The sequence below is a fragment of the Oncorhynchus mykiss genome, chromosome 26 (genome assembly GCF_057628025.1).
Source record: "Oncorhynchus mykiss isolate SJ-2025 chromosome 26, ASM5762802v1, whole genome shotgun sequence".
In the NCBI taxonomy this organism is placed as follows: domain Eukaryota; kingdom Metazoa; phylum Chordata; class Actinopteri; order Salmoniformes; family Salmonidae; genus Oncorhynchus; species Oncorhynchus mykiss.
The window spans coordinates 2,007,742-2,019,880 of record NC_143047.1 but is presented as its reverse complement, the minus strand read 5'-3'; the positions used below and the strand labels follow the sequence as shown (position 1 = coordinate 2,019,880).

Below are 12,139 nucleotides of genomic sequence, written 5' to 3'. Positions count from 1 at the left end.
GAACGAGCAGTATGGATTGGGGGCATTGTCATGCTGGAGGGTCATGTCAGGTAGAGCCTGCAGGAAGGGTACCACATGAGGGAGGAGGATGTCTTCCCTGCAACGCACAGCATTGAGATTGCCTGCAATGTCAACAATATCAGTCCGATGATGCTGTGACACACTGCCCCAGGCCATGACAGACCCTCCACCTCCAAATCGATCCCGCTCCAGAGTACAGGCCTCAGCGTAACGCTCATTCCTTCGACGATAAACGTGAATCCTACCATTACCCCATGTGAGACAAAACCGTGACTCGTCAGTGAAGAGCACTTTTTTGCCAGTCCTGTCTGATCCAGCAACGGTGGGTTTGTGCCCATAGGCGATGTTGTTGCCGGTGATGTTGTTGCCGGTGATGCCTGCTTTACAACATGCCTACAAGCCCTCAGTCTAGCCTCTCTCAGCCTATTGCGGACAGTCTGAGCCCTGATGGAGCGATTGTGTGTTCCTGGTGTAACTCGGGCAGTTGTTGTTGCCATCCTGTACCTGTCCCGCAGGTGTGATGTTCGGATGTACTGATCCTGTGCAGGTGTTGTTACACGTGGACTGCCACAGTGAGGATGATCAGCTTTCCGTCCTGTCTCTCTGTAGTGCTTTCATAGGAGTCTCACAGTACAGACATGACAATTTATTGCTCTGGCCACATCTGCAGTCCTCATGCCTCCTTGCAGCATGCCTTTGGCACGTTCACGCAGATGAGCAGGGACCCTGGCTATCTTTCTTTTGGTGTTTTTCAGAGTCTGTAGAAAGGCTTCTTTCGTGTCCTAAGTTTTCATAACTGTGACCTTAATTGCCTCCCGTCTGTAATCTGTTAGTGTCTTAATGACCGTTCCACAGGTTCATGTTCAGTAATTGTTTATGGTTCATTGAGCAAGCTTGGGAAACAATGTTTAAACCCTTTACAATGAAGATTTGTGAAGTTATTTGGATTTTTACAAATTGTCTTTGAATGACAGGGTCCTGAAAAAGGGACGTTTCTTTTCTTTGCTGAGTTTAGATCTTTTTAATTGATGGCACACTTAGTGGTCAAATCAGCAGAATTACCGCTGATGTAAAATGTTCTTCTTATCGTTGTCAATCTCTCAAATCAAGTATTTTCAAACTTGGCTGAGGTTGGCTACTCTTCTTACATAGTGTCTGAGAGTTTTTCCCTTGTCCTAAGGTTAGGCTAATTCAGGGTTTGCTCCCCAAGGGAGAAAGGCAAAGACTAGAGCATTTACTTGGAATTTCCTGCGATCAAATGTAGGTCTTGATGTTGTTATCTGAATGATGTTTCTCTCTCTCTCTTTTCCTTTCTCCTCCCCTGCCCTGCTCAATTTCTCCCTCTCTCCCTTGCGCTCTAGTCCTAATTCCACCTCTTACTCATAATAGGGGTATTTATGGAATATGCAAGTGCTTTTAATTATCGTCAGTATTAGGAGACATAAACAACATGTGAGATGTCTGTGTTGACTCAGGGCTCAAATATCTTTGTCCTAACTCAGACCATAGCCTTCTGTCTTCGGTTACTCTTCAAAAAGTTACCAGCATATAGATTCCGGCTTCAGGGCCAGGATGTAGCCCCATGTCATTCTGGGGCACTGATTCAAACCATGGGTTGTCTTTCTCCAATGTGAGACACTTCAGCTGTTGAATTCAGATTTTCGATTCACACTTACTACGATCTAATGGAATGTTCTAGATTCCTGAAGGTCTTAACCTTTTTAAATCCAGTCTCGCCAGTGGTTAAATCAGAGGTGTGAGTAGCCCTATTGATGTATTGCCCCCACCATTGGTGATGAATGGCGATGGAATGTACAGTGCCTTGCGAAAGTATTCGGCCCCCTTGAACTTTGCGACCTTTTGCCACATTTCAGGCTTCAAACATAAAGATATAAAACTGTATTTTTTTGTGAAGAATCAACAACAAGTGGGACACAATCATGAAGTGGAACGACATTTATTGGATATTTCAAACTTTTTTAACAAATCAAAAACTGAAAAATTGGGCGTGCAAAATTATTCAGCCCCCTTAAGTTAATACTTTGTAGCGCCACCTTTTGCTGCGATTACAGCTGTAAGTCGCTTGGGGTATGTCTCTATCAGTTTTGCACATCGAGAGACTGAATTTTTTTCCCATTCCTCCTTGCAAAACAGTTCGAGCTCAGTGAGGTTGGATGGAGAGCATTTGTGAACAGCAGTTTTCAGTTCTTTCCACAGATTCTCGATTGGATTCAGGTCTGGACTTTGACTTGGCCATTCTAACACCTGGATATGTTTATTTTTGAACCACTCCATTGTAGATTTTGCTTTAAGTTTTGGATCATTGTCTTGTTGGAAGACAAATCTCCGTCCCAGTCTCAGGTCTTTTGCAGACTCCATCAGGTTTTCTTCCAGAATGGTCCTGTATTTGGCTCCATCCATCTTCCCATCAATTTTAACCATCTTCCCTGTCCCTGCTGAAGAAAAGCAGGCCCAAACCATGATGCTGCCACCACCATGTTTGACAGTGGGGATGGTGTGTTCAGCTGTGTTGCTTTTACGCCAAACATAACGTTTTGCATTGTTGCCAAAAAGTTCAATTTTGGTTTCATCTGACCAGAGCACCTTCTTCCACATGTTTGGTGTGTCTCCCAGGTGGCTTGTGGCAAACTTTAAATGACACTTTTTATCGATATCTTTAAGAAATTGCTTTCTTCTTGCCACTCTTCCATAAAGGCCAGATTTGTGCAATATACGACTGATTGTTGTCCTATGGACAGAGTCTCCCACCTCAGCTGTAGATCTCTGCAGTTCATCCAGAGTGATCATGGTTCTCTTGGCTGCATCTCTGATCAGTCTTCTCCTTGTATGAGCTGAAAGTTTAGAGGGACGGCCAGGTCTTGGTAGATTTGCAATGGTCTGATACTCCTTCCATTTCAATATTATCGCTTGCACAGTGCTCCTTGGGATGTTTAAAGCTTGGGAAATCTTTTTGTATCCAAATCCGGCTTTAAACTTCTTCACAACAGTATCTCGGACCTGCCTGGTGTGTTCCTTGTTCTTCATGATGCTCTCTGCGCTTTTGACGGACCTCTGAGACTATCACAGTGCAGGTGCATTTATACGGAGACTTGATTACACACAGGTGGATTGTATTTATCATCATTAGTCATTTAGGTCAACATTGGATCATTCAGAGATCCTCACTGAACTTCTGGAGAGAGTTTGCTGCACTGAAAGTAAAGGGGCTGAATAATTTTGCACGCCCAATTTTTCAGTTTTTGATTTGTTAAAAAAGTTTGAAATATCCAATAAATGTCGTTCCACTTCATGATTGTGTCCCACTTGTTGTTGATTCTTCACAAAAAAATACAATCTTATATATTTATGTTTGAAGCCTGAAATGTGGCAAAAGGTCGCAAAGTTCAAGGGGGCCGAATACTTTCGCAAGGCACTGTAATATATCTATATAAGATCCCACAGTTGACAGTGCATGTCAGAGCATAAACCAAGCCATGAGGTCGAAGGAATTATCCGTAGAGCTCCGAGAATGGATTGTTTCGAGACACAGATCTGGGGAAGGCTACCAACAAATGTCTGCAGCATTGAGGTACCCAAGAACACAGTGGCCTCCATTATTCTTAAATGGAAGTTTGGACCAGGCAGTCCTGAGGCATGGTTAGCCCCGGACAGGGACAACTAGGCAGGAAACCCCAAACACCTTGACAAAGCACAGCCCCCCACACCAACAGGCCACTAACTTACTACCCTGAGACAAGGCCGAGTATAGCCCACGAAGATCTCCCCGATGCCCGAGGACAGGAAGGATGGAAGAGCGAAGAGCAAGCCAGTGAGTCAGTCACCGTAATGGGCTCAGAGGTAGAGAAACCCAGTGGACATAGTTGGCCAGGCAGAGACCACAAGGGTATTTCGTCACTCCACAAGGCATTTCACAACGACTGACGTTAATGCCACATGACGATAGTCATTCAGCTCCGCTGGATTGTTCTTTTTTAGAACGGGTCGGATCTCAGATGTCTTCAAGAGTGAGGGAACCATGTGTTCTGATAGGGAGTTGTTTAAGAGAGTACAAAAGATGTCTGCCAGCTCATCTGAGCATTCCTTCAGTAGACTTGTTGGATTTGATTCTCTTGAAGACCTGTCTCACCTCCTCCTCCTCAATGGTTGGCACTTCCACTCCATCCAGGGACTGGAGCTCCAGTTTTTCCGTCAGGCTTTCTGTTACAGTGGAGAAGTCGTGATTATCAAAACAGATAAAAGTGATGAGTTCATTGACAAACTGTTCCTCTTCCTTCATGTTTTTCCCTTTGGTTTTCTTTTTGGCTTGCTCTGTGAGGGTTGCCAGACTTTGCTAGGCCTGCCTGAGATTGTTTTCCAGGCTCAAAATGGTCAGAAACAAATAACTTTCTTCTGAAACTCATCAGTCTATTCTTGTTCTGAGAAATGAAGGCTATTCCATGCGAGAAATTGACAAGAAACTGAAGATCTCTTGTTTTCCACTTTATTTTTGTAGTTGTCCTTAGCCTGGGCTATTTGTTGTTTTACTGTCCTCTACAAGGTTTTCATGTCCTGTTTGTTGCCAGCAGAAAAAGGTGTGTGTTTAAGCTCTGCAGAAATGGCTTGTTATTTGGATAACATTTCACTAATCCATGATAAAACTGCCCTCAGAGAAATGGATATAGACAGTCACTACTCATACTGACTCAAGGGTATAATCCATGATAAAACTGTCCCAGTTTGTACAGGACAAACAGCTTTGCAGGCTCTCTATAGCTTTCTCTTACCATATATTGACTGACCTTTCCTTAATCTTTTCCTGTTTCACTTTGTTTGAATGTTGGCAGTAATTGAATTGCATAGTGGTCCGATGTGCTCACTGGGGGCTTCAGTAACTTATATGCCCCTTTTCATTATTGCCGTAACACAAATCCAATTTACTATCTCCCCATGGGCTACAAGTAACATTGTTCATAGTTTGGTAGGACAGTATGAAGTGAGAAGGAGTTAAAATACAGTATAAATAAAGAGGTGTGGAGGAAAATAGAGAGAGTAGAGAGGAGCAGGTCTAAGGGATGGTGAAGTGCCCTAAGAAGGGCTTTGTCCGTCTCCAGGAAGACCGGCGTGTAAACAGGAAGAAGTGTTTGGAAACACCCAGGCTTAAGTGGTTGAGCCCAGGCCGCATCATTAGGCCTGTCATTATGACACAGAACCAGTGTCCGTCTTTCCTCTTTTCCCCATAGCAGGCATGAGTCACTCTTGTTAGGGATAAGCTGTTTCCAAAAGGGCCTCTATTTCCTATTTAGTGCACTAGTTTGACCAGTGCCCTTAGGGTTCTCTTCAAATGTAGTGCACTTTATAGGGAATAGGGGAACGCTTGGAACGCAGACCATAGTGTCTGCCCAACAACGTTCATCCCAGCCAGAGCAACCCACCCTTCTAATGAATGAATGGATGTATTTTTTTGTATAGACTGATGAATGAGACAATTTTTTCCTTTTTTGTAGATGGTACAGCAGGTTTTCATAGAAGGCGTACAGGAGCGGAAGAGCTAATGCTCACCGCTCTAAAATAAGTGTTTGAATGTCCCAAACAAAACTAGTTTGAGGCTGAAATCTTTGGGAAGATTTCAATTCAATGATTCAGAGTGTAATACTAATACTGTTGCTATAGGCCTATAAAGTGTATTAACTGACATATGGTTCCTTAAATTTGACATCATGGATAGGACAGAATGTATGCCTTCGCAGTCATTTGTAATTTCGCAATGAAGAGCCCGGTTTTCTGCCATCCTACCCCAGACCTTTCTTTTCTTCCCACGGACCTTCATTAGCAATCCATTTGGAATTACATTTCATTCAATTACAGGTTCCCATTCCATGTCGCTCTTCTGCACATGTGGTGTCTTGTTGAATGCCAAACCAAAATATAGTCTCACCAAGACACCAACCAGACACAAAACCCTGCTGACTGGGTTTGGGCCCTCCTTCACTCAACCAAGACATTCCTGCTCACCGGCAGATCAGTCTGTCTGTGGCCATCGCTGTGTGTCTTTCGCTACAATATTTTCCTGTAGATTTATAGTGTCAGCTTCAATACAATCAAGTGTCGGGGAGTTTTAGGTTGGTTTCCTCTTAATGGTGGGATAACGTTGGCTTGGCAGGGGTGGTCCCTCCCTATCTGCCACTTAAACCAACGTGTCTTGAGTGCCTGAGGCTGGTCTAGTGAGTAATGCCTGCAGCACATACAGATTTAGTGAGTAATGCCTGCAGCACATACAGATTTATGATCTTAATTTTTGCCAATTTGCTACAACAGGAAAATAATCCTGCAGCAACAGTGAATTATTATGTGGATTATAATTAATGGACATTTTTGTAGGGGTTGACACATCCAAGCGAAAGAGAAAGAGGAGTGGGAGGCCCCGGTGCACAACAAGTGTCTAGTTTGAGAAACAGACGCCTCACAAGTCCTCAACTGGCAGCTTCATTAAATAGTACCCACAAAACACCCGTCTCAACATCAACAGTGAAGAGGCAACTCCTGGATGCTGGCCTTCTAGGCAGAGTTCTTCTGTCCAGTGTCTGTGTTCTTTTGCCCATCTGAATCTTTTATTTTAATTGGCCAGTCTTAGATATGGCTTTTTCTTTGCAACTCTGCCTAGAAGGCCAGCATCCCGGAGTCGCCCTTCACTGTTGACGTTGAGACTGATGTTTTGTGGGTACTATTTAATGAAGCTGCCAGTTGAGGATTGTTGAGGCGTCTCTTTCTCTGTACTTTATAGAATAGTTACACCATTGTATTTGCATCTCATACTGGTGGGCAAATGTTTATTTGGGTTCTGTCTCACCTGCTAGTTAAAAGAACATTACACTTTCGATCTAAAGTTTGTGAGATGTTTTCAGATCTCCAAAGTTGACGGATGTCAAGTTGAAACCACGTCCCATCACATTGGTTGTGTAGATCCATCTAGCCTATATGTTTCAATCCCAAATGAATGGAAAAAATAAGGACCACATTAAACTAGGAAATTAGAGAGTACTCATATTTTCAATTTAGTGGTTAAGTGAGGCATATAGCTAGATCTACACAATCGATGTCATTAGATGTGGTTTCAGCTTGACATTAGTCTACATTTGAGGTCTGAATACATCAGACAAACTTTCATTTTTTAGTGAAATGCCCCTTTAAGTTCTCTCTCAAGAAGCCAAATTGAGCTTGAGAGTTTTTTGTTTGTCTGGGCAGTATGTGGGCTGGATACAACAGTATCAAATCAAATCAAATTTGATTGGTCACATACACATGGTTAGCAGATGTTAATGGGAGTGTAGCAAAATGCTTATGCTTCTAGTACCGACAATGCAGTAATATCTAACAGGTAATCAAACAAAATCACAACAACTACCATATACACACAAATGTAGGGATGAATAAGAATATGTACAGTATATATAAATATATCAATGAGCGATGGCAGTGCAGTATAGGCAAGATGCAGTAGATGGTATAGAATATAGTATATACATATGAGATGAGCAATGTTGTACCACAGTATAACAACATCTTGCTCTTTCCACTCTTATGATTGAAAGTTACCAGAATAGTATTTTGTATACGATTACCTGTATAGTTACTGTGAAGTGTGTTTGCACCTTGTTCTTGATCTTTCTGGACAGTGTATTGTCGGGATACAATGGTACCATCTTTGCCTATGGCCAGACTGGTAGCGGGAAGACCTTCACCATCACAGGAGGCGCTGAGCGCTACAGTGACCGGGGCATCATCCCTCGCACGCTCTCTTACCTCTACCAGCACTTCAGCCAGGTCAGCCGTGTGATGTGCCTAATGCTGTGTAATTTTGGATTATGCTGATTTACTCCTTTAGGGGAGAATTTTTCCTTCTACTTACATTTTCACTTTGGACAACATTTTCCCCACACAAAAACAGCTATGCTGTGAGCTAACACACTGAAAAATTCTAAGTAGCGGGTGTTTCGATACTGTACCTCGCGATTTGCATTGTGTGTGGTGCATCTATCACGCTGTAATCTCTTGTGGACAGAGGTAGGTAACATAAATTATATCTAATGTGGAACTTTTATTCAGGTGTAGTGATTTTTTTTTACACTGATCATTTGGACAAATCACAATTTCGCCAGTACTTGCATCTTTCAAATTTTGCAAGGAGAGGGGACATGTGACCTATAGACTTGCCCAAAACTTGCAGAGAGAGGGGGTGGAGCTACCTCCCTACTTCTGCTCCTTGTTCTAGTCTCCCCCAGAACATAAATTGAGCTTCTGACGCAATTATGCAAGATTTTAGTTGTGGGTTGCCAATATTAATCAGTTTGTAACTCCAGTTGAGACTGCTTTTATCATATAACTGCTTTGGGTGCCTGTAAATAAAATACACCCATTTTCAGTCAAGTCTAGGCTATTGCACACATTCACTAGTGTGTAGGCCAGCTTTCAGCCAGAGGATGTGAGTGACATAAATGCAGAAAATGGCATTATATCCAATTTAATCATACCAGAAGAAGCCAAGAATTAACTTGTTAATTGGCTTTTGATATATCGCCTCTGTAGCTAGATAAGAGAGATAAAAAATCTAACAATCATTACTAACTTATATTTGCAACTAAATGAGTTTGGATATCCCATACACTACAACAATTTTATTAGCAGTGGATAATACTTTAAAAAAAATGTTATTACATACCTATTATATGTATGGCTTATGAATGCGTTATGTCCGTATGAAGATACCTTCAAATGTGTTACCATAACCACCATAATGGGTCATTGTATTGTCTTGTCTACAGGACAGCAGTATGGTGTACACCACCCACATCTCTTACCTGGAGATCTACAACGAGGTGGGCTATGACCTGCTGGACCCCCGGCACGAGGCCTCTCGCCTGGAGGACCTACCGTCAGTACCTCCTTCTTTCCTTTACTTTACTCTAATTAGGCTTGCACACTTAAAGAAGTCCTCCAGTGATTTTTGAACTTTTCCTGTTGATAAGTATAAATACAGTAAAGTACACACACGAAAGGGTAAAAACGTTTTTTTGAGCAAAATAGTTTTTTTCTTTGACACAACTGCAAACTTCATGGAGTAAGGCATTCAAAGAGTTGGGCTGATGGGAAGATGTGATGTCATTGAACTCCCCACTTGCTTAACGAACAATAGAAGAGCAATGAAGAACAAAAGAGGGAAGGCCCAACCTCCCCACTTGTGTTATGTCATGACTTACCTAGACCACCTATTGAGATGTCCCCTTTGTTAAGTCAATCAGGTGTTAAATGAGGTGAAAAGAGACTGGAGTGCCATTCAATGGTACATCCATGACCTTTACATTTATATTTAACCATTGAGTCTTGAAGAATTTATAAATGCCTCATGAGCTTTGTTCAACTGTCATATCCCATCAGATCTCAAAATGTACACCTGTTTTAGTACATTGTTTGTAAACAATGCAATTGTAAACAAACACTGTAGGCTAAAACAATACTTTTGATCTCATGGGCGGTCAGTCCTTGCATCCATAGCTCTGTCTCTGAATTTGAGTGGATACATTTCTCCAGCCCTCTTGCTCGTCTGTTTAACAAAACAGTGGCAGTGGACCGCTTTGTTGTTTTCCCAATTCCAGAATGCCCCTTGAATACAAACTATACATGTCTACCTAACATCTACTATACTGTTTTCCTTTGCTGTGTTCTCTTTCTCTATCAGGTTATTGTGTGTTATTTATATATATATATATACAGTGCCTTGCGAAAGTATTCGGGCCCCCTTGAACTTTGCGACCTTTTGCCACATTTCAGGCTTCAAACATAAAGATATAAAACTGTATTTTTTTGTGAAGAATCAACAACAAGTGGGACACAATCATGAAGTGGAACGACATTTATTGGATATTTCAAACTTTTTTAACAAATCAAAAACTGAAAAATTGGGCGTGCAAAATTATTCAGCCCCTTTACTTTCAGTGCAGCAAACTCTCTCCAGAAGTTCAGTGAGGATCTCTGAATGATCCAATGTTGACCTAAATGACTAATGATGATAAATACAATCCACCTGTGTGTAATCAAGTCTCCGTATAAATGCACCTGCACTGTGATAGTCTCAGAGTTCCGTTAAAAGCGCAGAGAGCATCATGAAGAACAAGGAACACACCAGGCAGGTCCGAGATACTGTTGTGAAGAAGTTTAAAGCCGGATTTGGATACAAAAAGATTTCCCAAGCTTTAAACATCCCAAGGAGCACTGTGCAAGCGATAATATTGAAATGGAAGGAGTATGAGACCACTGCAAATCTACCAAGACCTGGCCGTCCGTCTAAACTTTCAGCTCATACAAGGAGAAGACTGATCAGAGATGCAGCCAAGAGGCCCATGATCACTCTGGATTAAATGCAGAGATCTACAGCTGAGGTGGGAGACTCTGTCCATAGGACAACAATCAGTCGTATATTGCACAAATCTGGCCTTTATGGAAGAGTGGCAAGAAGAAAGCAATTTCTTAAAGATATCGATAAAAAGTGTCATTTAAAGTTTGCCACAAGCCACCTGGGAGACACACCAAACATGTGGAAGAAGGTGCTCTGGTCAGATGAAACCAAAATTGAACTTTTTGGCAACAATGCAAAACGTTATGTTTGGCGTAAAAGCAACACAGCTGAACACACCATCCCCACTGTCAAACATGGTGGTGGCAGCATCATGGTTTGGGCCTGCTTTTCTTCAGCAGGGAAAGGGAAGATGGTTAAAATTGATGGGAAGATGGATGGAGCCAAATACAGGACCATTCTAGAAGAAAACCTGATGGAGTCTGCAAAAGACCTGAGACTGGGACGGAGATTTGTCTTCCAACAAGACAATGATCCAAAACATAAAGCAAAATCTACAATGGAATGGTTCAAAAATAAACATATCCAGGTGTTAGAATGGCCAAGTCAAAGTCCAGACCTGAATCCAATCGAGAATCTGTGGAAAGAACTGAAAACTGCTGTTCACAAATGCTCTCCATCCAACCTCACTGAGCTCGAGCTGTTTTGCAAGGAGGAATGGGAAAACATTTCAGTCTCTCGATGTGCAAAACTGATAGAGACATACCCCAAGCGACTTACAGCTGTAATCGCAGCAAAAGGTGGCGCTACAAAGTATTAACTTAAGGGGGCTGAATAATTTTGCACGCCCAATTTTTCAGTTTTTGATTTGTTAAAAAAGTTTGAAATATCCAATAAATGTCGTTCCACTTCATGATTGTGTCCCACTTGTTGTTGATTCTTCACAAAAAATACAGTTTTATATCTTTATGTTTGAAGCCTGGAATGTGGCAAAAGTTCAAGGGGGCCGAATACTTTCGCAAGGCACTGTATATATATGCACACACACACACACACACACACACACACACACACACACACACACACACACTACCGTTCAAAAGTTTTGGGTCACTAAGAAATGTCCTTGTTTTCCATGAAAACATACAAGAAAGTTGTTGCAAAATGAATAGGAAGTATAGTCAAGATGAAGACACGGTTATAAATAATGATTTTTATTTGAAATAATAATTGTGTCCTTCAAAGAAAAATTTTCCATTTGCAGCAACTACAGCCTTGCAGACCTTTTGACATTCTAGTTGTCAAATTGTTGAGGTCATCTGAAGAGATTTGACTTCTTACGGTCAAGCTGCTCCCACAACAGCTTAATAGGGTTGACATCCGGTGACTGTGCTGGCCACTCCATTATAGACAGAATACCAGCTGACTGCTTCTTCCCGAAATAGTTATTGCATAGTTTGTAGCTGAGCTTTGGGTCATTTTCCTGTTGTAGGAGGAAATTGGCTGCAATTATGCACCGTCCGCAGGGTATGGCATGGCGTTGCAAAATGGAGTGATAGCCTTCCTTCTTCAAGATCCCTTTTAAACTATACAAATCTCCCACTTTACCACCACCAAAGCACCCGCAGACCATCACATTGCCTTCACCATGCTTGACAACTGGCATCAAGCACACCTCCAGCATCTTTTCATTTTTTATGCGTCTCACGGATGTTCTTCTTTGTCATCCGAACACCTCAAACTTAGAATGGTCTGTCCATAACAGTTTTC

At 42.0% G+C, this 12,139-nt stretch overlaps 1 protein-coding gene across 2 annotated transcripts in view; it reads left to right on the top strand.

Annotated features, from left to right (window-relative positions):
* kif6 (kinesin family member 6) overlaps positions 1 to 12,139 on the top strand; it is a 217,028-nt gene that overhangs the window by 23,798 nt on the left and 181,091 nt on the right. For both annotated transcript variants that reach the window (XM_021585670.3, XM_090221719.1), the window contains exons 4-5: positions 7,695 to 7,842; positions 8,841 to 8,950. In XM_021585670.3, coding sequence (XP_021441345.2) covers positions 7,695 to 7,842; positions 8,841 to 8,950 — 258 coding nt within the window. The remainder of the gene's footprint in view (positions 1 to 7,694; positions 7,843 to 8,840; positions 8,951 to 12,139) is intronic.